Here is a 27,188-nt window from a genome sequence, read left to right on the forward strand (position 1 = left end):
CTGCATTTCCGGAGACCAATCCGTCGAATCACCCCTCCCCGGAGTCACTTTAGCAAGCACAACGCACGGAGGGCAGGAATATAACAAAGGTCCTCTCTCTCTCTTTAGCCGTGAAGTACGAACGTGGTGCTTTTTGCACTGTAAGCGAACCTTGGTCCACCCCCCCCCCCCCCCCCATGAAGGGCTGGACAACGGCCTGCACCGCATGCTGATGAAGACGATGGGCAATGACGGTGGAGATAAAAACGAAGAGTCGTAATTTATCTCTCATGATCTGAGTTCAGTTTAGGGTTGGGCAATCACTCAGAGAGGGTTAATAGATGTGAATATTTGGAATAAAAATTATGATGGGGGGGTGACCCAGCGATGGTGGAGGTTGATCTGGTGATGTTGATGATGGGGGGTGATCCGGCGATGGTGGTGACACTGGCAGTGTTGGGGGTGGTGGTGGTGAAGAAGCTATACCGATGACGAGGAGGAGGATGATGGTGATTATTTACGGTGGTGGTGAATTAACATTTTGAGAAGAGGTCACCAAAATGTACCAGATTAGCCACGCTTAACCATGTGGCTATAAGGAGCAAAAATGTGAGGATTGACAGGCACAAACACAGACACACGTTCACGTCCCATCAGGTCACCTGTTTAAAACAATCATCACCTGGATGAGGAGTTTCAATGTCTAATGAAATTGCCGGGGCTATGAATGCATCCATCAGATGGTCTATGGGGCATTGATCCCCACTGAAGCTAATCACGAGCGGGGGGGGGGGGAGGAGGGGGCTTCCCGCACGCAAGCCGAACACAATCCAGTCACGCCGTAGCCGTTTAAATATTTCTGTAGTTTAATTTTTTTTTTGCATCGCGCCACAATCGGTCAAAAAGTAACCCCGTCATGCGCTGCAGGGCAGGGGATGAATTATTCGACGGCGATTTGCGCTCGTGTGATGTCCCCCCCCCCCCACCGCCCCCACGAAATCGCTCACGTGCCACAGATTGTTTCTCTCGCCGATACATTTATTTACTTCGCTGTGACGCTTTCTATCACTCACTTTGGCCTTTTGATATTTTTTTTTGCCACGACCCCCCCCCCCCACTCCCCCCCCCCCGCCACCGTCACCCAACTCTTTGCGAATAAGACTCGCACGTGGGTCTCCCGACTTCTCGGCTGGTTTAAAAGACAACAGAAGAAGAAACACACACACACACACAACGAACGCGTAACGCCTTGTCGATCGGGGGGAGGGTGGCGGGGGGGGGATGGGTGGTGAAGACTGGACTTGGTGCAAGCCCGCCGACCACGGAATCCCGTTCACGGGGGGAGGGGGGGGGGGAGAGCGATACAAGTTCGAAAACTAACGCGGCTGGCGCGTATTTTTCACACGCTGCTGTGACTGCGAGGACATTGCTTGAGTGGCGGGCGGGCTGGCGGGCGGTGAAAATGGGGAAGATGCAATGTGGAGAAAGGTATGGGCGGTGGTGCGGGCTGGGGTAGGCGGGTAAGACGGGGACAGCTGCGGATCCGAGGGAGCGTGACGCACAAACGCGCACACACGCACAAACACGCACAGGCACACAGGCACACATTCATTCGGTCACTATGAGGGCCATGGGGGTGGGAAGGACATTTTATTTTGTTAACCCTTTCCCGTTCCGAGACGACTGCCCCGCCACATTAGTTAAACGCAACCGGTGCAGGATGTATCCAGTCACGCCTCGCCGAGCCTCAAGGACACTTGTTTAAGAGGGTCCCTGCATTGGCGATGTTTGACAAATTTCATTAGCGAGAATAAATTACAGGGAATCTGCCCATATGCTAAGGTGGGAGAGATGGTCATGAGAGAGTTCAAATCCCACTTTGGGGAGGACTCAGCCCATCATCCCTCTGGGGTGCATAAAATGGATGCCACTTCGTGGGAAAGTCAACAGTGTTCCTGCTACGGAGAGGTTTTTCCCCAGCCATGGGAATGTGTAATTTCCACCGCTGGCTCTGCAGGGATGTAAATACGAGATGAGCGTCGATGCCTCAATGGTCTTTAGTGCAGGACGTCTCGTGCACACACACCCGTCGCAACCCACACGGTTTACCCCGCATTCTCGTACAGGGAGGTTGAGTTTTGAGGTCCGTATGGTATACAGTCGTTTCAATGCAGGAAACATTGATTGATTTTGTCTATGCGTTTGTGTTTCTCCCTCGTGATGGGACTTTGTAGGATGAACGTTGAGATTTATAAGGGGCACGGGGTGACCAATAAGGTCTGAATTGGTCTGTAATTATGTAGGGCACTGACAAGGGGCAGACAGGTACGTGCACATGACTTTTTTGGTTGTAAAGTATAGTTTTTTGTGCCGAGTAACAACCTAATAACATCACATTTAATAACATTGAGCATCTTGCCAAGAACTCACTTCAGACGGAGATTACCCAATACGCCCACAGAAAGAGAAATAAATTATCTGCATAGCCAGGAATCAACACTTTGTGTTGGAGATTAGAGAGCAGAGTACAAGAAGCATGACTACTCCACCCAAGCAGCGAGGTCATTCTATCTACAAAGACAAAGATCCGCCGTATAGCCTTGAACAGACTATTCGGGCAAGTGCTGTTAGCGAGCACCTATGAAGGCCGGCATGGTACACAAGGGGTGGATGGCCCACACTTCGCCCGGCCGCCTTTGTCTCCCCAGTGCTGATGTTTTTTTCTTTACGCATCGCACAAGGTATTAATTTAAGGCCGAGTTGACCTTGGGGAGGCGCCCAGGACCGGTTCAGAAAAACGTCACCGGTGTTGGCCATGAGCAGAAATTGAACTTGCGTCGCGTAGCGCTAACCACTACGCTACCACTCCCCACATGCACACGCGCACACACGCGCCCACACGCGCCCACACGCACCAGTGCAGCCGTGAATCTATATTTTTGCCCTTGGACATGACACTTATGGGAGCCATTTACCGCGGCAGCTCTGTGCAGCACACTTGGAAGCAGAACGGGGGAAAAAAAAAATACCCCAAAGACAAAGATCATCCGTGTAGCCTCAACAGACTGCTGGGGCAAGTGCTGTTAGCGAGCACCTATTAAGGCCGGCACGGCACACGAGGGGTTGGGGTGGCCAGCACCACGCCCAGCTGCCTTTGTCTCCCCAGTGGCGATGTTTACACTCCGCACCAGGTACTCATTTGAGGTCGAGCCGACCTAGGGGAAGCCCAGAACCGGTTCAGATAATCATCACTGGGTGTTGGCCGTCAGCGGGAATCAAACTCGGGCCACCGGGTTCGTAGCGCAGCGCGCCAACGGCTACACCACCGCTCCCCACATTAAAAAAAATACCCCACCAGGCACGCGCGCACACACACACACACTCGCATAGATGGAGCGGACCCCTGGGGTCAGTGTGGGTGGAATGATCTTGGATGTACTTATAAAGGCAGAAGCTTTGATGGTCCGCTGGCATTGCTGGGTAACAAACGTCTCTCGCTCCTCGCCACTCTTGGGCAGAGGGGCGGGAGGCGCCCGCCTAACCCCTGCAATCGGAATGCAATCATGTCTTTGGGCAAACTCGCACACGTGGCCTCTTGAACTACCCCGGCAGACGCGGCTGCTGGGTTTTTTTCTACCCCCTTTTTCTTTTGTTACGGCCGTTTAATTTCCCAGGCGTGTTTGTTGAAAGCCCCAAAAAATTGTTTTTGTCGGCCCATTTATTCATTCGCTCAATGTCCACTATTTACACAGCGTAGGCGGCGTGGGTACGGTCTCGTCGCACACAATGGTGTGGGGGCCATACAACACGGGAGGCAATCGCATTACCACCGGAGTGATATTTCGGGTTCGAGCATTACACATCGCTGGCCGAATCAATGCTGTGTTTAGATAACCTTCTGCTGTCAAAATACTCTCGAGTGCCATGTACCGCTGAACTCATGTGCCACATGTATGTGCAGTAGATCACCGATCATCCAGCGGATTCGGGGGTAATCACGAATGGTCATTGTTTAAAATCGCTTAATTTTGCACATCCCTGGAAGACGTTTTTAGGGGTTGTTATATATTGGTTTACTCGATGAAATTGGGATAAATAAACACGAAATAAATATCCTATTTTAAAAAGTTGCTGTATTTACCGTAACGTGCTTACCACTCCAATCTCGAAGACTCTGCATGGGGTCATGTATACACGTGCAGCATTTTCATTGTTTAAGTTGTATGTGGTGTATAATGTACTGCATATAATATTTAACACTGAAATCAAGCATAGATAATGTTTTTGTCACAAAACACGGTGCCGATCGCTGGGCTGGTTACAGCCTTTGGGAGAGGTTTTGGAACAGTGGTGGAACTTCTTTCGTACCGTACGTAGCCAACCGTGCATCCTTTTGCCAGTATGGAAGCTTCAGGAACGTCCGGGCTTTAGGCAAAAGCAAGAAATGCCCCTTACAGATTAGGACTGACACTCAATTCGGCATCCCGAGCTTTGGAGGTGCCACCGGGAGAGAAAGATGATAAAAAAAATGCGGTTGCAGAGAAATGACAATTCCAATAAAAGATAAGGCCCTCTCCTCTTTTTTTTTTGTTTAAACCACTCGAGTAAAAATAACCGGCTATCTCGGCGCCACGGCACAAACCCGGCGCTCGCCTCTCTTTGGTCTCCCGGCGCACGTCCGCGATTTGAAATCCCGCCTTTCCAAAACGTGGCACTCAACGATCGTTAAACGCGGTGGGAGACACCGGCATGGAATTGCCCACGGGTGCGAGGATTCGGTCGCCGGTTGAGCAGCGACTGATCCGCAATTCCCTTCGCGGGCCTCCAAATTGAGTGCCTTCCAAATATTTTTTTTGTTGCTTCTTCTTCTCCCCGCCCCCCCCACCCTTCCTCTTACAAATGTATTGCTGCAAAATCCCGGCGTGAAGACGCCAGGCGGCGTGGGACTCTGTTGGCTGCTCAGCCCGATGGGATACCGGTTTGGGTTTTTTTTTTCCTTCCGCCAACAGAACAAAACGTAGAAAATTTAGCGGTATGCATTGGTGAGAACTGCAACGCGCCGTGACATCCGTGAAATGTTACCGCACGGCTTGGGAACGTTCTCACACCCGCTCACGTGTCGTTGTTTTATATTATAGATTATTATTTTTGCACGGGTCAAAGGACTCGTGCGATCTTCCCTGGTATTAGAACGGCGCGGGCAGCTACCCCTCTCCTGAACAGCGATAAAGCAAAACCGACTTGCATATTAATGCTGAAAATGCTAACACAGAATCAAACATTTCCCGTCCGTGATATTAATATCTCACCATGGGTGACTTTTATTTCACTGGGCACATGTCCGGGATCGGTGGACACAGAGCTAAACGCAGCGATGCTTCCAAATTCAGTTGTAAAGCATAAAAAAAGCTGCCTCCAATTAAAAAGTAAATTTTGATTCGGAGGCCTGCACGTACGGTATTGTGAATCGTAGATTATTTTGGGTTAGAGCTTGTTGGCATAGGTGTTGATTTTTTTGTTAGTATAAATCCCATAAATATTGTAACATTTTGCTTGCTTTTCTACATCTCCAACATGCCAACTTTATTTGTCTGGCTCCGTCACATCGTGAAAACGTATTTCTCACCATGTCACTAGAGACAATATCGTAACAAACCCTACTCGATACAAACAAGACTCATTTTGTAAACTGGGATGGAGGATTAAAAAAAAAAACGCACCCACGTAGAGAACGCACCTTCCCATACGGTCTAGTGTGGGTAGGATTCCTGGTTTTCACCCAGGCGATGGCCTGGGTTTAATTCCCTTTATGGGAACTCATTTTTTTTCGCAACCTCCGATTAGCATGGTTGGCTACATAACAGTGCTCAAGAATGTCAACATACATACATTACAATACACACTACGATAAACACATCACGACTATACTAAATTGAAAATGAATTTCTTAATAACTACTTGTTGTCTTTTAGTTTGTTGTCCTTCCCCCGGCACCAACGAGAAGCACGGTTGGCTACGTAACGGTGCAAAAGTTCAACATGCACACAACATACGCACATACGTAAACGGAACCGCGGAGCGGAACGCACCAGCAAAGAAGAGCAGAGCGGCAATCAGCTTGTAGAGTCGTTGGGATGAGTTCCTGCAGAGCGAGACGCATCCCATGATGGTGCAGATCAGGGCAAGCACGCTGGCAGTCAGCACCAGCGCGAGAGTGGCCACCAGCCAGTCTGTGGATCGCGCAGGCACAGGTGAAGGCATCACAATCGATATTTGTTTATACTCCAGGAGGATACCGATGAGCTATGAAGCCCCTTTTGAACAGATGTCCAGTAGGGGCCACGGGGTCAGAACGCTACAACAACAACAAACAGTTACAAAAACATGATCGTAGTACAAGAAAGGTTCACAAATCACCCAAACAAACACAACACGAAACCATCCTCATCCTACCAGGCAAAGCCCACCGAGGTATTCACTTCTTTTTCAGAAGCGACCTGGCGGCCACTCTCGCGATCTAATATTGATAATATCGGTCGCGAAAGCCGACGTGTTAAAAATGATAGCTCAAAATGGGTAACCCTTTTTTTTTATTTTACCAGGTGGTAAGAGCCACTGAGCCGTGTAAGCGCTTTTTCAGAAGCGACCTGGCCATCACAAATGATGGCTCAATGGAAGTGGCTTATCGTCACGAGGAAATTCACAGTGGCCAAATTTTCTCGAAGCGCATGTTTTTCAATGGTGGAGGGGGGGAGGGGGGGGTGGAAATCGGAGAAGCCAGGAGAAAAATCCACACACGACGATGGGGAGAGAGAGCGTGTAAACTCGATTGAACCCACGACCTCCTATATACCAGGCGAGGGAGTTTACATCTCGCCACCGTGGGGCACAATCCACTGCCATCTGATCACAGCCAACTACAACACCTGCTGCTATATTCCGGGGCACACGCCATGCAAACGCTCAACTGGGATTATACAAATAGAAGCAAATCATTGACCCGCTTCGGCAACACAAACTTGGCAGGACCCTCCTGACAACGAGTCACTGTGACCCAGCGAGGCATTTCTTGGGCAAGCCAGCGTGACGATAGAATAAGCAAGTACAGTGCCCAACGGAGCTTGAACAATGTTACTCGTCCGAGAACCTGACGGGGATGGGGGGGGGGGCACGCACTCAATGTGATTTTGGTCACAGGAATTCTAGAATGTTTATTTTTGGCTGGAGGAATCCGATGAGCTATGAAGCTCTTTGTCACACGCGTCCAGTATGGGCACGGGGTGAGCAAGAGATGATGACCTAGGGGGTTGCTAAAAATCAAGGCTGCTATTGGCCTCTTAAGCCTCCCACGTCCGACTCTCCCAAAGAGACATTCTTATTTCAACCCATTTAAGGCGAAATCTCAAAGCTGCTTCAACGCCGAGGCGCGCGCATGCACACGCTGGACTTAACGAATTCCTTCCGTTTCAAACGCCACTTGCCAGAGATGATTATCTGGCCCCAGGAAAAGCTATAAACGCACTAATGGCCTTCGGGCATTTTAATTTTCAACTGGAATTTTTTTTTTCCATGGAGCTGTTGAGGAAGGGGTGGAGGGGGGTTTTCTGGGGTTTTTTTCCCCCCATCAGACCGTAAACAAAACGTGAGACGTGGCAAGAATGTTTATTTTTTTAATTACCCATTCAAATGCGTCCGATGATGATGATGATGAATTACAAACAAGGGAAAGCTAATGTATACGTAAAATAACAGGTATCAAAAACTTTCATGTGCTGTGTGAACCTCCTTTCCATATCCTGTGTGTACCGGGATCATCTTGTGACTAAAATACTCACGGGGACTTTTTTTTAGCCAGTATCAAAGTATGAAAAATAAGAATAGGTTTTACGCTTTCTGTCAATAAAAAGGAGACGTTAAGGTCTTCTTTGGTTCTTTCGGTAAAGTCACGTAGAATGATAATAAAATAATAAATTGATAAAATAAAATAACACAATAATATTCTCACGACGTTTCGGCCACAACACAAGCGGCCTTCATCAGGTGAAGGGGGCGAGACTGTCTGGTAGGACAGCGCTGGAGTGAAAGAGCCACGTTCAGATACGGCCTTTAAGCTGTGTGAGAGGAACAAAGTGCCCTCAAATTTCAGCCAAACAGATAACCTTTTGCAGAGAGGGGAAAAAAAACCTATCCTTATTTTTAATAATAAAATACTTTAGAAAAACATTCATAATTGGTAGCAGTTTATATATATGTATAGACACATAAAAAAAATCTACGCTTTTGTTTTTCAAACAAAATCACCAGGCACGTTGTAGTTGACGACCAATTAAAACCAAAAAGTGCCGGTCTCGTACCCTTTGCCGTAATTTCTTCCCGAATCGAAACGTCGGAAAGGATGCATTTGCCAATCGTTCGGGGAAACATCGGGGGCCGGTCGTGGCTTGGAATGGCAATGCTCTGCGTGTTGTCTGCCGAGGCTGCCGAGTAGGATCGCTCAAAGTTTGAGTCGATTTTATTTCATTTTGACCGAGAACTCGAGGAGGCGGCCAGGGGATGGGGTCTCATTTACAAGCAGTGCCCACCCCCCTGGCACTCCATGAGCCTGCTAAAGCAGGGAGAGATGATTTTGCTGCTGCTGATGTGCGTACAAAAACCCAATCGAGAAATCGGCGCGGATAATTTTTCCAATTTGGCAATTTTGGAACCGTGACGCCGCCAGGTCATCGGGGCCGACTCTTGCGAGTGGATCTCAGGGGGAGGATTTTGCGTTTCACTCTGTGAATTTGTGTGCTTTGTGCAAGTCCAGTGAGGGAAAAAAGTATTTGATCCCCTGCTGATTTTTACGTTTGTCCACTGACAAAGAAATGATCAGTCTATAATTTTAATGGTAGGTTTATTTGAACAGTGAGAGACAGAATAACAACAAAATCCAGAAAAACGCATGTCAAAAATGTTATAAATTGATTTGCATTTTAATGAGGGAAATAAGTATTTGACCCCTCTGCAAAACATGACTTAGTACTTGGTGGCAAAACCCTTGTTGGCAATCACAGAGGTCAGACGTTTCTTGTAGTTGGCCACCAGGTTTGCACACTTCTCAGGAAGGATTTTGTTCCACTCCTCTTTGCAGATCTTCTCCAAGTCATTAAGGTTTCGAGGCTGACGTTTGGCAACTCGAACCTTCAACTCCCTCCACAGATTTTCTATGGGATTAAGGTCTGGAGACTGGCTAGGCCACTCCAGGACCTTAATGTGCTTCTTCTTGAGCCACTCCTTTGTTGCCTTGGCCGTGTGTTTTGGGTCATTGTCATGCTGGAATACCCATCCACGACCCATTTTCAATGCCCTGGCTGAGGAAAGGAGGTTCTCATCCAAGATTTGATGGTACATGGCCCCGTCCATCGTCCCTTTGATGCGATGAAGTTGTCCTGTCCCCTTAGCAGAAAAACACCCCCAAAGCATGTTTCCACCTCCATGTTTGACGGTGGGGATGGTGTTCTTGGGGTCATAGGCAGCATTCCACCTCCTCCAAACACGGCGAGTTGAGTTGATGCCAAAGAGCTCCATTTTGGTCTCATCTGACCACAACATTTTCACCCAGTTGTCCTCTGAATCATTCAGATGTTCATTGGCAAACTTAAGACGGGCATGTGTATGTGCTTTCTTGAGCAGGGGGACCTTGCGGGCGCTGCAGGATTTCAGTCCTTCACGGCGTAGTGTGTTACCAATTGTTTTATTGGTGACTATGGTTCCAGCTGCATTGAGATCATTGACAAGATCAGGGCTGATTCCTCACCGTTCTCATGATCATTGCAACTCCACGAGGTGAGATCTTGCATGGAGCCCCAGACCGAGGGAGATTGACAGTTCTTTTGTGTTTCTTCCATTTGCGAATAATCGCACCAACTGTTGTCACCTTCTCACCAAGCTGCTTGGCAATGGTCTGGTAGCCCATTCCAGCCTTGTGTAGGTCTACAATATTGTTCCTGACATCCTGGGAGAGCTCTTTGGTCTTGGCCATGGTGGAGAGTTTGGAATCTGATCGATTGATTGCTTCTGTGGACAGGTGTCTTTTATACAGGTAACAAGCTGAGATTAGGAGCACCCCCTTTAAGAGTGTGCTCCTAATCTCAGCTCTTTACCTGTATAAAAGACACCTGGGAGCCAGAAATCTGTCTGATTGAGAGGGGGTCAAATACTTATTTATAACATTTTTGACATGCGTTTATCTGGATTTTGTTTTTGTTATTCTGTCTCTCACTGTTCAAATAAACCTACCATTAAAATTAAACACTGATCAGTTCTTTGTCAGTGAGAAAACGTACAAAATCAGCAGGGGTTCAAATACTTTTTTCCCTCACTGTAAGGCATCCAACTCCACGTTGCGTATCAGCGTGCTTTGCAAGCCACAACGTGCCGCCGACTCTGCCGCCTGACGTTTCCCTCCTGCGCACGTTCCAAATTTCTCCCGCACGGTACCCGCGCCACAGCCTGCTCCCCCCCCCCCCTACCCACCCACCCTGCACCCCTTGCCGAAATGCTTCCCCAAAACGTAGCACGCGGGACGTATAACACCGCTGCTGCAATGCTCATTACTACTGCAAGTCACTTCCCTACTGAAAACACTCGGGCGTGCCGGGGGGAAATCACAACAACACAAGGTGAGCTAAAGCCAATTAAAATTTGCCTCAACAGTTAAAATGCTGGACGAACTTGGGAGGTGTCTTTCGATCGACATCGATCTACTTCATTGCGCAAGGCATGAGCAGTTGCGAAGGCTTCTCCCCGTTCAACATTAACGGACGCGTGGCCACTCCATCCTTCCACTGCCTACGCTGCCTCCAACTACCCAGACCACCCCCGCTCACCCCCATGCCAGTCTCCCCGAGAGCATTTCCCCATCCCCTCTCATGAATTTCAAATGCCGCGCATAATTAAACATCGGTTCAAGACTCAAGTTTATTTTGTTTAACCAGGTGAGAACTCCAGAGACCAGTCTCATTTGTATGTACGGATGTCGGGTGAACTTATTTCGCACCGTGCGCAGCCAACCGTGGCCAAATCGGAGGTTGCGAGCGGGAGGTACACCAAACGAAGCACAGAAAGCGGTTGTCAGAAGCATAGGAGTGCAGATAGTGCGCTGTTTTTTGAGTTGTACGCCTTTTGGCGTCATCTGGTCCAACACCAGTGGAGACTAGGGCTCTAATGAAAGCCGTCTCGGGTGTGGACCAATCAATTTCAAGGACAGTGCCATATCATTATCAGAGTTGTCTCTTTTTGTTTGCATTTTGACTGCTTGTGTTGTGGTTATTGCAAACATGATCCCTTCTATAAAGGTGTCAGTTTTGGTGCCAGATACAAGGGTAAAAACCTATTACTATATCTTGCTACTGGCAAAGGAGGTCTCATAATATAGGAGTGCTTACGCCAACGAAATGCCGAGGGCCTTTCTCTCCGCATCCCGATGATGTCCCTGGCCAGATATCCAAAAAACTCGATCCACCCTCGTCAATGTTGCTCACACCAAACGGCGGGAGAATTTTGACCGAGTAAATTTAAATCCGGAAGGGCACGCACGAAGATGTGCATTGCAGAAAAAAAAAGAAACACGCAAATCGGAGGCCGCAATTGAGAGTAAAGGATAAGCGGACTTTCGCGACCAACATTATCAACAATAGATTGGCTTTCGGGTCACATCGTGCGAGTAATAAATGCGTCGTTAAAACCCGCCGGCACCGCCCCGACACAGCAAATCGTTTGTCACGTAAACGAAACGTGCCGAGCGGTTACGAGTACAGCACACCGGTGTCTTGGAGAGTTAATGTTGCGGGTTAACTCTCCAACACACAACCGCGGTGTCCTGGACTAACTAGCAAAGAATTGCCACGTTTTGTTTACGTGACAAACCTTACCAATTTGGCCGTGCAGGGTGGTGACGGCGGCGGGTTTAAAGGCACATCGATATTTACGCGATCTCACCCGAAAAAAAACCGATCTGTTATGGATTGGGAAGGACTCATCGCCAGACAGGAGGATGTTGATGATGGACGATAGCTGCGAGGGAATCAAATCCTAAGGAGGGAGCAGTGCGATGGCATCAGCTCACGCGCAGGAGTGCGTTGAATAGCAGCAGCAGCAGCGGCACCGGACGGGCGAGGGATGGCTGATGATGATCATGACGACAGCGAAGACTGTTTATTCCCCCCCCGCCCCCGTCCGTAAACGGTATTCTACCCGGCGGCAGAAACGGAGAGAAGGCCGGCAAACATTCCCGCCCGCCACCACCGTTAAAATAAACACACGACTCATCTTAAATCTGCGGAAACAGACTCATGTGAAACTGCGCTTTGCATACCAACCGCCAACTCAGTCTTGGGGAACATTGGCGGAACCTGTCAGTGGCCCGCGCGCCGGCATGTTGCGTCAGCAAACGCCGAGCAAAGACTCCCCCACACACAGGGGTGGAGTTGAGTGGCCAAGGGGGGGGGGGGGGGGTGACAACAAAAACTCACCGCCGTCGCTGAACTTGGTGGCTAGGAGATGTTAACAACCTCGCCCGGTATACAGGAGGTCGTGGGTTCGATCCCGAGCCTGACGGTGCCTGTATATTTGGAGTTTGCGCGTCTCTCTCTCTCTCCCCCGTGGTCGCATGGATTTTTCCCTCCACATTTAGAATCAACGTCGTGCGTTTGGAGTATATGGCTGCTATACATTGCCACGTGATTATTAAGCCACTTCGTTGAAGCTACCATTTGCGATGGCCAGGTCGCGTCTGAAAAAGAGCTATGCAGCTCAGCGGGCACTTACCTGGTATAAAATGAAATTTAAATTGTTTAGTTTTATTATTATTATTAAATATTGTTTAGTTTTAGTTTAGACAGCTAAAAACGATGGAGCGCGACACCACTGTGGGTGGCCAGCAGCGTGCGTGCATCGATTCCCCGGACGAAAGATTCCTGGCCGGCTTTCTCGCTATTGTGAGCAAAAACAACCCCGGCCGCTGTAGACTCCAGAATAGGAAGCGAGGGTAGGAACAGAACGGAACGGGAGAAAAAAAAAAAACTCCCTTCAACTCATTCACCCTACCCACCCACCCAACAAAACAGAGGCACGCCATAGAAACAAACTGTGCACATGCGCACACACGTGCGGACGGCCCGCACGCACGCACGCAACGTAACCATGTATGGAATTACACGCGGCGGTGCCGAATTGCTCGCGATCCGCCAACAATCGATAAACAGGGCCTCGCTCGCGAAGGACAAACCGCTCTTCTCTCGCACGCTTCCGGAACGACGATTGTCCACCGGAATGCGCCCGCGTGCCTGAGTGCCCGCGTGCCCGCGTGTGTGCGCCCATGCCCAGTTCCCAAAACAACGGCTAGGAAAAGGGGCTTGTTTATCCCCGCGACGACGAGAATTTTGACGAGCGGGCGGGGAGGGGGGGGCGGGGGGCGGTGGCGCTCCGGGAAACACTTCCTCCGCGAGTGGGAAAATTAACGAGAGCCCAGCGTGCGACTTCGACCGTGCGGTGCGATATCTCGGCACCGTCAATGGACCGCCCCAAAAAAAAATCGGATAATTCGACGGCGATCACAAACGAGTATGCGCGGCGTGCTCTTTAAGCGGTCGAAATGGATGGCGAATCTCGACGTCAAATTCGCAAATCTGTTGCACCCCCCCCCCCCCCCCTCCTAATATGCGGGGACCCGCGGAAAGTAGGCACTGGCAATACCAGAGTCACGCAGATTGCAAGCGGCGCTTTGACAGACTTTAAAACACGAAACTAACCCACGCCGCCGCCCCCCTCCTAACCGACCCAACTCACGAATCAAACTAAAAAAAACCACCACGTTTGTCCGTCCCGAGCTGTATTCACGAACATTTTGGCACCGTCCAAGACGTCCAATGAAAGACAAATTAATGGTATTTGGCGCCAATGGACTTTAAGAAAAAGAAAATAATAATAATAATAAAACGCGCGGCCAAATCTCTCCACGTTCTATTTATTTCTAACAGTGCATGCGAAACCCCGGGGCGGAACAGAGGGGAATAGAGGAATGCCCGTTACTCAGGATGTAAGCTACAGGCGCTCATGTTATATTTTACACTTGGTCACCAGTCCAATATACGACTGTCTGTTTTTAATGGTTTCTGGCCTGGTCGCGAGGGCACGTACGTACACGCACGTACACGCACGTGCGTACACGCACGCACGTACACGCACGCACGTACACGCACGTACACGCACGTGCGTGCAAACGGCACAAACGAGCTTCCACAAAAGCTTCGAGCCAAGTCACGTAGCGAGCTCGCAGACACCCCCCTCCCTCCCCCCGCAGTTGGCACAGTGTCGGAAGGGAGTATTCAAACATCAAACTTTCTGACTCCGTAAAAACGCTGCAACAACCCCATGCGTTAATCGTGAGAATTGCCACGCGCACATCGCGGACTTAGATGTTCGAGGGTCGCCGGTGACACTTCTGGGGAGCCTGCTGTGACGACCGCCTTTTGCACGAGCGCATCGACGCTCAAAACGTTTCAGCCTCCCGACCGAGAAGATCGCGTGTGGGTGCCTTATGCACGAGCGCATCGACGCTCAAAACGTTTCAGCCTCCCGACCGAGAAGATCGCGCGTGGGTGGGTGGGTGGGTGATGGTGGTGGTGGTGGGGGGGGGGCAATGTTTATTGCAAAAGCTGGGCCCGATACACTCTGCGATGCAAAAACGAAGCGACGCGAGGAGCACAGAGGCGAGTTTCTTCACAGCAGTCGTGCGCAAAATTAGAAAGCCTGCCCCCCCCGTGCAGCCTTGCTGCCAGAGAGCACACCGATGGAGGCCGGCACACGATGCACGGCCGCCTTCGTCTCCCCCAGTGGCGATGTTTTTACACACCGCACCAGGTACTCATTTGAGGCCGAGTCGACCTAGGTGAGGGCCCAGGACCGGCTCGGATAATCGTCACCGGTGTTGGCCGTGAGCGGGAAATCGTTAATGCGCGCCCGCTGGTTCCGTGGTGCAATGTGCTAATCACGACACCTCCGCTCCTGAACAATTGTTCACATGTACACACACACACACACAAAGACAAAGATCCCCCGTGTAGCCTTAACAGACTGTTGGGGCAACTGCTGTTAGCGAGTAGCACCTATGAAGGCCGGCACGGCACGTGAAGGGGGTTCGTTACCAGCACCACGCCCGGTCGCCTTTGTTTCCCCAGTGGCGATGTTTCTACACACCGCACCAGGTATTCATTTGAGGTTGAGTCGACCTAGGGGAGGGCCCAGGACCGGTTCAGATAATTGTCACCGGTGTTGGTCATGAACGGGAATGAAACTCGGGTCGCCGGGGTTCATAGCGCAGTGCGCTAACCGCTCCCCACACACCCAGACACAAAGATACACACGTGCGTACACAATAACGTGTCTCGAGAATTACATTATCAGCTGAGCCAAGCGCTTTCATGTCGAGGCGAAATTGCAGAATCCTGGCACAGCATGCGGATTTGCTGGTGTGCATTGCCGCTGTCGGGCCAATTGTCCCTGCAAAAAACATTTCCCGATTTAAATATTCTCAAAGTGGACAATGCATACTCGACCCAATGTCAAATGAGCAGTCATCAAGACGGTAACAGGTTACCCATTAAATGGATAACCTGTTACTGTCTCACCACGAGCTCTAAATGCCATGGTAGTGGCATTGTCTTTGCGCTGTTCGCTTTCAAAGACAATGTATCATATATTATCAGAGCATGTATTTTGTTTGCAAGTTCACCACAAGCACGTGCGGTTAACGCAGACAGGATTCCTTGAAAAAGGATTCTGCTTGGTGTTTTAACATCTTCACACCTGTTTTATTGCCAGAAAGGGTAAAACGCATTGTTACAGGAAGCGATATATTCGCCACCGTTTCATAAGCGGTGGTTCGCCCCCCACCCCCATCCAAAACAACCATCCAGGTTCAACCCTGCCTCGGCTTACGAGATCTGACGCTATTGGGCGCATTCCGGCAGGGTGCTATAGGCTGCTACGGTAGTGGTGGTGGTGGGGGGCTACGTTTAGGTAGGCAGAGAACGGAGCTGCAAAAAAAGCAACGTTGGACTGAACGTCTATGCCCCCCCCCCCGCATCTATTTGCCTGGTATAATGCAGGAGGTCGTGGGTTCGATTCCAACCCTCATGCCTGCTGCTGTATATTTGGAGTTCGCGTCTCTCTCTCTCTCTCTCTCCTCGTGGTGGCGTGGATTTTTCTCCGGGCCCTCTCGTTTGTCACCCCCTCCACATTTAGAATCGACGTGCGCTTAGAGTATTTGTCCACGATAAACGTCCACGTGATGATAAGCCACTTCGTTGAGCGAGCGTTTTGTGATGGCCAGGTCGCTTCTGGCAACAACAACAACAAGAGCCGTACAGCTCAGTGGGCCTTACCTGGTGAAATAAAAAAAAGTTTTAGTTTATTTTGCGAATCCAACCGGCAGAGCATCGGACGAAAGAGCAGTGCGCGGGCACAAGCACAGTAGCGTATTCAAACAGAGTAAATTCAAACAGAGTAAATCTCCGGAAGCGGCAGGACTGTCACGTCGCTGCGGGGGAGCAAAGGGTCCGGCACGCCGTCGCCGCTGCGGACCAAGCACGAGCATTTTGGTCCCCCCGAGAAATCTCGCGTACAAAATAAACCTTCCCCGCCTCTTCACCACCACCACCACCACCTCCGAATACCCCCGAGGATTAACCATCGTCCGTCTCCCCTCTCTCCCCATCGAGAGAGAGAGCCAGGAGCGAAGGAGCGGAGGAGCGAGCAACGCAGCCGTGATGCATTAGGGCCCAGGGCTGCTCGCACACACGCCGCGTGAATTGTCGACACCCAACGCGGCTATCAATAACGCCATAATTTAGCGCCACGAGTAACAACTGTAATTTTTGGCGAGGACTGCGGCCAAAACCGCCACCACCCCCCCACCCACCCACCCCACCCACCCCGTCATTTTCAAAAACATTCCCCGGACCCGAATATAATCCCAAGAGTAATAATTGCAGCAAACGATTCCCGGGGGGTGGGGTGCTTCGAGAGCAACATTTGCTTTGTTGTGCGTGCACAATGCACGGGCGGCGGGCGAGGCGTTTGTAGCCCATTTTAAAAACGCAGCGGCGAGCGGACGAGCGGGGAGTGCCGGCCGACCCGGTCGGCTGGGATGAGCTGCGGCCCTGTGACCTCGGCGGCGAGCGAGGGCCCCCCCCCGCCCCCCATTGTCACGGAGCGTCAAAATTGAAAACCGTCACCGTTGGCCCCGCCCCCAACCGCTCCCCCCCCAACTCCCGGCGGAAGACAAAGAAACACTCCAGTAAATAAGGTGGTGGAAAGAGCGGATCGGCTATCGAAAGGGGCAGGACAATGCGAGACGCCCTCCGGCAACGTGGGGCGCGTTTGAAAGTTAAGAGCAGTCCGCGCATCTCCCTCGCTCCCTCCCGGGTCACGTAATTGTTATTATTGTTACCGCTTCACGACCCAGGAATGCGTCACAGAGTCTCAAGGATCGTTTGCAGGAGGGGCTGCTGCCAAGTTTTGTGCAGTCGGGGATGACTATGATGCTGATGCTGCGGCTGCTGTGTAATTACAATTGAGTAATTTTGAAATTGGGATGTTCTGGCCAGTACCGGTTGCATTGTGTGGTTCTTGTGGAGGAAACAATAGGACCTGGAGGAAACCCATGCAGATCAGGGGGAGAACATACAAACTCCACGCAAATGTGCCCAAAACGAGAATTGAACCCTGACCTTTCTTGCTGTTAGGCACAAGCGGTCCCACTCCGTCGAGTTTTATTGTTTTATTCGTGGGCGATGCTATAGAGGTGGTCTTGGATTCGATCCCAACCTTGGGGCCTGCTGTATATTTGGAGTTTGCATGTGTCTCTCCCCGTGGTCACATGGATTTTTCTCCAGGTCGTCCAGTTTCCCCCCCCCTCCACATGTCGAATCAACATGCGTTCAGTGTATTTGGCCGCAGCTATAAATTTCCACACGATAAGCCACTTTGTTGAGCTATCATCTGTGACCACGTCGCTTCTGAAAAAGAGCTACATTGCTCAGTGGGTCTTAACCGGTAAAATAAAAATAGTAAAAAAAATCGATAGATGTTGCTCTGTATAATGGAGTCATTTGGACGATTTTCCAGCGTTGGAATGGTTTTGGCTTATTACCAGTGACATTGCATGTGTGTGTGTTTAGCCATGGGAGAAAACAGGGGAAACCCAGACGAAACGCATGCAGAACTAGGGGGGGGGGGGAGAGAGAGACCCATACATACGCCACGCAGAAAATATGACCCGAGTCGCAAACCACACCAAGGCCCCCTCTTGCTGTAAGGCACAAGTGTTAACATTGCTCTGCCACCCTGCCGGGTATGCAATCTTAATAAGGTTCACGTCTCGTACACGTGCAGCCGATGAGAGACGCTGGGTCGTACATTCAGTGTGCGTATACACTACACGAGGCTCCAGCATTTAAATCTGTCATTTGATTCTTGGCGGCATATTGGGTTTGCGAGCAACGTGTGTATCGCTGTTCTGATATTTACCGACCGAGTTAACAAAATAAAGCATCGAGCTGCAAGCAGGCGCGGTGGCACACGACTGTAATCCAGCACTCTCGTGGTGGGGGGGGAGGGGGTTGATGGATCACCCACGATTTGTTAAACTCCCAAATCTGCCGGCCTGCGAGGTAACCAGAGAAAGGGCAAGCGAAGCAAGTGGGTGGGTGATTAAATTAATATGTATATAAACTAGTAAAACTAAATATAATAATAGGGTTTTTCCCCTTTTTTCTGGCAACAAAACCGAAACCTTTTTTACATGGAATCACGTGTGCATTAACCACAATACTTGTGGTCAAAATGCAAACAAAAAACTCTGATATGATGCATTGTCCTTGAAACTGATTGGTCCACACCAGAGACGACTTTCTTTTGAGCCTCGTCTCAATTGGTGCTAGACCAGAGAACGCCAAAAGGCGTACAACTCAAAGACAATGCACTGGGCTCGGGGTAAGCATCTACAACATTAGACCTCCTTTGCCAGTTTTGTTGCTGGAAAAAAGGGGAAAAACCCTATTATTATAATTTAGTACTGGCAAAGGAGGTCTAATGATGTAGTAAAACTAACTCAAGTATTTTATTTTACCAGATAAAGCCCACCGAGCTATATATCTCTTTTTCAGAAGATACCCGACTAGCACAAATTATAGCTCAGCTAAGTGGCTTTTCACGTGGACATTCATTGCAGCCAAATACTCTGAACGCACGTCGATTCTAAAACGTGGAAGGATAAGCCGGAGGACCCAGAGAAAAATCCACGCGACCACGGTGAGAGAGACACGCAAACGCGAAATATACAGCAGGCGTCAGGGTCGGAATCGAACCCACGACCCTCCTGCGTACCAGGCGAGGTAGTTAACATCGCCACATGTTGAGCTTTGAGCGCTATCCATCCCCATTGTATGGGTTGCACCTACGCATGTTCACCCACGCGTGAGAAAAAAAACCCACCGAGAGATTCCATTACAACATCGCAATGCCCCCTACCGAGACAGGGCAGCGAGCCCAGACTCCCGCGTTCATTCCCTGCATGTACGCGTGTTGAACTTCTTTCGCCCCGACCGTAGCGAACCATGCTAACCGGAGGGTTTATTAGGTCCAGCTTGTTATATATACGTCATCCGTTGGTTTTCTTTTATTCCTCCTTTTGAAATTCCCACTGCATTGCGGGGTTCCTTAAAAATGACGACGAAAAATGCTTGCATTTGAAGGAAAAAAAAAAAATCTCAACGCAAGAATCACGAGACACGGTGCGTGGACGATTCAAACGCGTGGAGGAATTCAAAACGTCCCAAAGCGGGACCGCTCTTGCAATTGAACCCTTTTAACCTCGAGCGGACGGAATAAATTAAGCTGGCACGCATGTCGACAAGCTGAAACGGGTTCGCAGGGGAAGGCTGCGGAGCGCCTCCGTCGTAAGAGAGAGGCCGAGCAGTGGTGTAGCGTGGTTGGCATGGTCCCCTGGTGCGAGGAATTAAAATGAGAGGGGAGGGAGGGGGGGTGCACGAACTGTCCATTTATCATAAGAATCTTAAATCACAAAATGTATTCATACCGGAGGAATCCGATGAGCTAAAAAGCTTTTTTCATACATGTACAGTAGCGGCGGGTCTGAACGTCACAACGACAATGCAATGCAAAAACACAACAGGAGTGCAAATTAAAGGAAAGGTAAATAAATGACAATTTGTATTTTTTTTATTTTTGCCAGGTAAAAGGCCAATGGAGCCATTGGCTTCTTTTTCAGAAGCGACCTGGCCACAAATGACGGCACAACGAGGTCGCTTATTGTGTGGAAATTTATAGCAGCCAAATAATCTAAGCGCACGTCGATTGTAAATACGGAGGGGAAAAACAGGAGGACCCGGAGAAAATAAATCCACGCGACCACGGGGTGAGAAACACACAAAGCTCCAAATATACCAGGCGTCAGGGTCAGGGTCGAACCCCCGACCTCCTGCATACCAGGCAAGGGAGATAATATCTCACCCCCCTTCGTAGCCCGGCAGCTGGGCCACGATGCAATTTCGGCGCTTGCACGCCGGAGCAGCTACGCCATCGGCGTTTTTGGGAAGCCCGAAATCGCGCGTGAGCCAGCGCCAACCTCTGCAGCTGCTCGCCAAAACCTGCCGCGGTGCAACTGGGCCGCGGTACAGTCGGCCAGCGGACGGTCGCAACGCTTCGGCGGCCAGGCCACGGGGTGTTTTCGAACAACCCCCGGTAGCGGTTTTTTTTTTTAATAAATCAATCGACCAACGGGAAGAGCAACGCGAGCCATCGCCCGACGCTGCAGCAGCCGTCCGCAAAATTTAGCGCGGAATCGCGAAAAGGCCGGCCGGCCGCGTCGCGTCGCGCACGCACGGTTCTAAAAATGGCGACAGCCTCGCATCCCCGCGCTCCGGTGCCTTCGCCAAAACAGCCCGCGGAATTTTTTGCTGGAGACGCGGGGAGGGGTAAGATTTGGAAAGGAATGGGTGGGGGGGGGGGAGGAAACGGCAGAATTTGTTCGACCGGCATCAGGGGGTGACAACGGGCGAGACCGCTGGCCGAATGCGCGCTCTCGGGCGTGTGGAAAAGCCACGTCTTCAACGGGCCATTTGTACACACCGCCTGCCGGAGCGACGCAAAGCAGATAAAATAAATTATAATCTTTGCCTTCACGTTCACCTCGCCCTCTGCTTTAAACATCGGGGGCCACCGCGTTAAAGATGACCAAACATCGCACGACAAATTCTGTGCAATTTTTTTTCGCCAAACCGCGCTGACGAACGGCCGTTCACCGAGGGCGCTTGCCTCACAGCATCAGGGCAACCCGGGAGAATTTGTATAGCAGGCCACACTCAACACATCTAAACCAGTCCAGAATTTTGTCTGCTCAAAACCACGACGTGGGAAACTGTTGGTCCCGAAGGCAAATAAAGGGGCAAATCGGTCTCTTGGCAATTCGTCGATAAAAATCCACCTAAAAATCACTGCCAACCACTCCCGTGGTCATTTATGCGAGTCTCTAAAAATGTCGGCCATGCCTCCAGTCCAGAGGCGACTTTTTTTCCCCTTCTCCAAAATTATTTTTCTTGTTTTTTGTAGTAGTCGAGATATAGAAACAAATAAATCCGTTATTAAATCGAGCGATCGATTTTCGACAAAATCTGATATAGCCCAGCTCTAGCCTCGTTAGACTACCCCAGGAGCCACCGCGAAATCCCAGGAGCACAAACGATGGGACCAGCATTGCATTGCACGTGCAAGCCCGACCATCAGCGGTCACGTGGTCCCCTGTTGGTGAGATACGAGAGGCAATGAAAGCCCTTTCGAAAACAGGGGTGACTTTAAACAATACAGTCCTTGCGGACTTTTGAAATCCAATTTTCTAAAACATTGACAGCACTGCGCGTGTGTGTGTACATATATAGTAATTTGATGCTGGGAAACGGAGCAAAATAAATCCGCGTAGATCAATATAGAGTATATGTATAATTGAACGCCGTGCCCTTTTATTTTACTGCACGAGAAGCGGCACATAGCCGCGGCATTATTACGACGTAACGGTTGTGAAAATATAAATATTTTACACGGCATATTGGAAGGAATCAATAACGTGAGCGGGCTCCTGACATCTTCTCCGCAAATCGACACCAGGGCCGGTGGGGGGGGGGGGGATAGATCGATGAGCTCAACAACCAATTATTATCCAGGCCATTTCACCAGGACTTCATGTCGTCTTCAAGACGAGCCGCTCTCTCTTTTCCGCCAGCGAAGGACAAAAAAAAACTTGTAAATTAAAACTCCAACGACAGCCTCTCTCTCTGTGCGCGCATGTACAGCTCATGCACAACGGGATGCCGTTAAATAAGACGGGGCGCCCCGTGATAGGCTCCTCAGCGATATTTCTTAGTCCTGTCTGGCGCCCGAGGTCTTGATGTTCATCGTGAATAATAACCCACCATTGCCGTTTGAGAGTCGGTCGAATTGCCTTGCGACGTTAATTGCTGCCTCAAGATGGTGAACGTGTCAAAAGCTTTATTCGTTGAACGTCTTTCGCATCGTACGTAGCCAACCGTGCTAATCGGAGGTGCGGGGAGGGGGGGGGAAGGACAACAAACTAAACACAAAATCAGTTCCGAAAGAAATGAGTTTTCCATCTAGATTTAGAAGTGCATAGCTCCAGTGGCTTCGAAATATCAGAAGGAAGAGCGTTTAAATGGCCGCAGAAGCGCATCTGAAAGCAAGCACCGCGTGATGTGGTGGCCACCGCCTTTGTTCGCTGGCCAGCCAAAAGCCACTGCTGCGAGGATGACCGCGTTCGCCTGATTGTTTACGATTGGTATCTCGTTTCTTTTGGGTGATATCACGTAGATACAATGTAAAATGTTTTATCTATAAACGTCCACCACCCAACGGAACAAATAAAGACATATTTCTTGCTTGAAAGGCATTTTTCCATGCCAAACATTGCCTTCTTTTGAACATTCCTCCGGTTTGTTGGAAAACAAAAATCAATTGTCACGTGCCCATGTGACAACTGTCAGGTGGTGAAGCGCCAAAGTAAAAAAAAAACCATCGACCTACCAATGAGATCGATCTAACCCAAACTCGACTAATTATTAATCAAAGCATTTACACACGGCGGTCAGGAAAACACTTGAATCGGCCAATTACTTACTGATGAAAAAAATGATATTCATCCTAAAAAAATTAAAATATAAAGCTGCATGATATTTTTTTACAGCTCTCCTTCAGCGCAAGGAGGGCGGCCAGATTATGACAAAATAAAAACGGTGCCCTCCAGCCGTGGAAGGGCGCACTGCGCATCATGACTCTTGCATCGAGACGTTTGACCACGTAAATCTATCGATGAGTGTTTTACCTTGCGGGAGAAAATCCACAAATAAAACCCATGCGAAGGGGATAACACCCGTAAGGCTGCACTTATAGATTACTTCGAGAACCCATTTTATCCATAAATGCCATCACCTGGCTACACATCTCAGGTTTTCGGAGTTTCTCAAATGTCATGGACCCTCCACCACCATCTGGACAAGCTCGTCACGTCTACAAAGATACTATTTATACCGGGCCGAAGTAATGATCACATTCAATAAACGCTCCTCATCACCGGTGGACAAAGACTTTCCACGACTGAATTTGAAATTAGCGGGCGATGGCATTTCGCAAAAAAATAACTGCTTTGAGATTCATCAGGCAGCGGCACTCGCGTCCCTACGGTTTGCATTAGCCGATGACGCCCTGCACAGGAATAGCAACGTCGAATAAGTGGCACGTGAAGTTTTGATGTCCAGTCAAGAGCTGCAGGAAGATTTGGGGCGAATTTTCAGAGACGTTTCGGTAAATGACTTCCCGGAGCGTATCCTCGTGAATTTTTACGTAGTTTCAAATGAACCGCCGTTTTATAAATCTTGTCTTGCGAACATTGTTCAACTCACCGATGAGATGAAACAATCACAAGTGGCGCGTAGCGAAACGCTTGTTACACGCGACAGTTAAACATGTTTTGGCCGAGTCGAGGCAGTGGCTGGTTTTTGACGACACAGATATGGCCAGATCATTACGTGGGTCAACCCAAAAATGGATCACGAATAACAGTAGGCAGTTGTTCACTGGAAGTGCCCTTGCTGATCTCGTGAAGGCGCATAAACGATCACGGAAAATATCCCGGTCATCCTCACAGCGACGTTGGACTAACCATCGAACAAGGACGGTCACCGCACCGCGCGCTTTCAGATGCGCTTTTGCGGCCGTCTGGAATGCTCTTCCTTCCGATGTTAGGAAGTCACTGGAGCTATGCACTTTTAAATCTAGATGGGGAAAGTCATTTCTTTAGAACTGTTTTGTGTTTTAGCGTGTTGTCGTGTCAACCGCACCTCCGATCAGTACGGTTGGCTACGTACGGTGCGAAAGAAGCTCAAACACACGTACATACAAGTTCGACTGCTCGATATCGTTCATACGATTTCGAGAAGTTGAGTGTCCCTCAATCCTCATTTGTACAAAATGCACATCTAAAGCTTCCCTTTGCACAGCAAGCGCTCTTCTTTCTTATAGCGTTTGGGGGGGGAAAAAGCAACGGGGCTAAGATTTGTATTTGTAAATGTTGTAAGCGATTCCACCGCATACAGGGTTAACGAATGGAATCCGTTTGCTGCACCCGAATTACGCGCGGTCTATCGGGCAGCCGTCACCGATACGTCCGATGGTGTGCGCACGTCGGTTTGGTGGAGTCCTCGATTGTTCCATTCACGGGAAGATAAATCCACACCACCCGCGTTGTTGTGTGTACGCACGTTGGACTTCTTTCGCGCCCGCACGTAGCCGAACGTGCTAAAATCGGGAGACGCTTTGTTGCAGGGACAGTTGATAGCGGTCCTCACGCTGCTTTTCAGGGCAGTGCTAGAAGCCAGGGGCCTTGTTCCCTTTGTTGGGTCTTCAATAAAGAAAGGGCGTCTCTCTTCGGAGCAAGCACGAATGACGAACGTCGAGAGATATTTCTGGCGGGTTTTTTTTTTCGCTTGAGCTCGTACACGACCGCCAAAAAAAAAAAAGCAATCGCGCAATTCACGTCGGCTCGCTCACTCACTCGCCCGCTCGCCCGCCCGCCCTGCCGTGTCGTTGGAAGGTTTTTTTTTTGGAAAGCTAACGAGAAGCGCCGTGGCGCGGCGAGGCTCCGCCGGAGGAGAGGGATCGTTCGTTGGGCGGCTCCGGGGAAAACGGCGTGGGAGCGCCGGCGGTCAGGTGCTCCATCGATCTGCATGCGCACCGCCACGGTTCTCAAGAGCAACACAGCCCCCGTGGCAAATAGGAAAAGCTTCCGGCGGGGGGGTGGGGGGGGGGAGGCGGGGAGAACAAACCGGCTACGGATCTCGCAAATCTGCTGTCACCCACTGGCCACCCACGAGTGCCAAATCGTAAAAAATAATCACAACACAACGCCCACCCCCCCCCCCCCCCCCGCCGCCGCCAATGCAGGCTTGGGAAAATCGCGAATAATCGGAACAGCGGTGCGGACAATAGAATGTTTCGGGGCACCCGATAGCTCCCGTGGACAATAACAATAATAGGAGCCGTGGATTAAGTGAATTAGTTGGGTGGTGGTGGTGGTGACGCACGTGGCTGCCTGTAATCCCAGCACAGTGGAGGTAGCAGGGAGGGTTGGTGGATCACCCACAGATCCGGGTGTGAAACTCCCTTCCCGTGCAGGGGGGGGGAGGGGGGGTTGAGGAGCAGCAACCCAACTCGCCAGGAGGAGGCGGTACAGGAAAATGTGGGCTCCATCCGTTCCATCTGCATGGGATAAAATGTTGCACACTCTCGCACGCACGAGTCGTCTCTAGGTGCTACAGTTTTCTTCCCACACACACAACACTCATTAAAATATCTTCATCCTATGCTCCGTGCTTGCAGGTTGTGCAGAATTGCAAAAGTTGCACAAAACGCCGCCGCCTTATAGACCCTCAATATTTTTTGCCGAACAGGCCACCCACCCAGCATGTGGGGCAAAAAATTCGTCAAATGTCGTGCCAAACAACAACCAACACCATTCATATCTGTAAGACCGCAGAGCTTGGGCAATTGTTGGAAGTTACCGCCGGCTCCACCACCTGGCTGGCTTTCCTTCCCACTCCTTTGTGGTTATTCCTCGTGCCCCCCCCCGTGCCCCCCCCCCCCCCCCCACAGTCGTTCTCTCTCTCTCGTTGAGAGAGAGAACGACTGAGTTGACATTCGTGTGATTGCCCGTGTTCAAATTGTTTTTAAAGGACTGCAAAGAGTATTCAACGTGCACCTCCCATTGGCACGGTTGGCTACGTACTCTGTGTGAAAAGGGTCAACGTACATATACATGTGCGCACATGCATGCGCATGCCAAGCCGTGGAGAGTGCGCACTGTCAGCTAGAACATTCAAGCACGTTCACAAGCGCGCGCACGCACACACACACACGAGCGGCAGGCTCAAGTCGGCGAAATGGGAGCAAGTGGCAGACAGACACTCGAGCCCAGAGGATGCCGTTCAAAGTGTCACGTTGCGCTCCGGCTTGCAGCTCGCGACGACGCTTACGCAAATAAACGCCCAGCGAGACGGACGACCGGAGCCCGTCCCCTCCGGTGAACGATCTCGCGTTCACGTTGCTGTGACAGCACCCGAATTGTTTGTTGTGTGCAAAGCGCGCAACGACCGAGGGTCTTAAATAATTACTGCGACTCACAAAAGGCGATCCAATGGCTTCCACTCGCCCCCCCCCCTCCCACCGTCCTTCGACAGACCCCCAACTTGAACAGGCGGCTACTGTAACCACAACAATGGGGCGGAAAAAAATGCGACTAGACGAGGTGCCCCCGTGTCGTTTGTCGGCTTGGGGAACGCCATCCGCCACGGGCGCTTCCCCCCTACCACGGGGCTGGGGTGGCAGTGCCGGTTTAAGGCTAAGTTAGTGCGGGGGGGGGGGCCCGTAGCACATGTTATAAAGTGGCCCTAAATAAATAAAAAAATAAGACAAACTTTTTTTTTACTTGCATAGTGAAGTTATTGTATTTTTATTTTCATTTGCTATACAGCCAGATAATAGGACAAATCGCTAACCTTAAACACCCAGTCGTTCGTAAAAGTCGA

At 50.2% G+C, this 27,188-nt stretch overlaps 1 protein-coding gene across 2 annotated transcripts in view; it reads right to left on the reverse strand.

The window, feature by feature from the left end:
- Positions 1 to 27,188, reverse strand: part of LOC116955628 (transmembrane protein 47-like) — a 45,935-nt gene that overhangs the window by 12,335 nt on the left and 6,412 nt on the right. For both annotated transcript variants that reach the window (XR_012930018.1, XM_032976816.2), the window contains exon 2: positions 6,069 to 6,209. Coding sequence is in view for 1 of the 2 variants with exons in the window: in XM_032976816.2 (XP_032832707.1) it covers positions 6,069 to 6,209 (141 nt within the window). In the remaining variant the exon portion in view is untranslated. The remainder of the gene's footprint in view (positions 1 to 6,068; positions 6,210 to 27,188) is intronic.

The sequence above is a fragment of the Petromyzon marinus genome, chromosome 60, assembly GCF_048934315.1.
Source record: "Petromyzon marinus isolate PM22_M1 ecotype Great Lakes invasive population chromosome 60, UKy_Petmar_22M1.pri1.0, whole genome shotgun sequence".
Taxonomy (NCBI): Eukaryota; Metazoa; Chordata; class Hyperoartia; order Petromyzontiformes; family Petromyzontidae; genus Petromyzon; species Petromyzon marinus.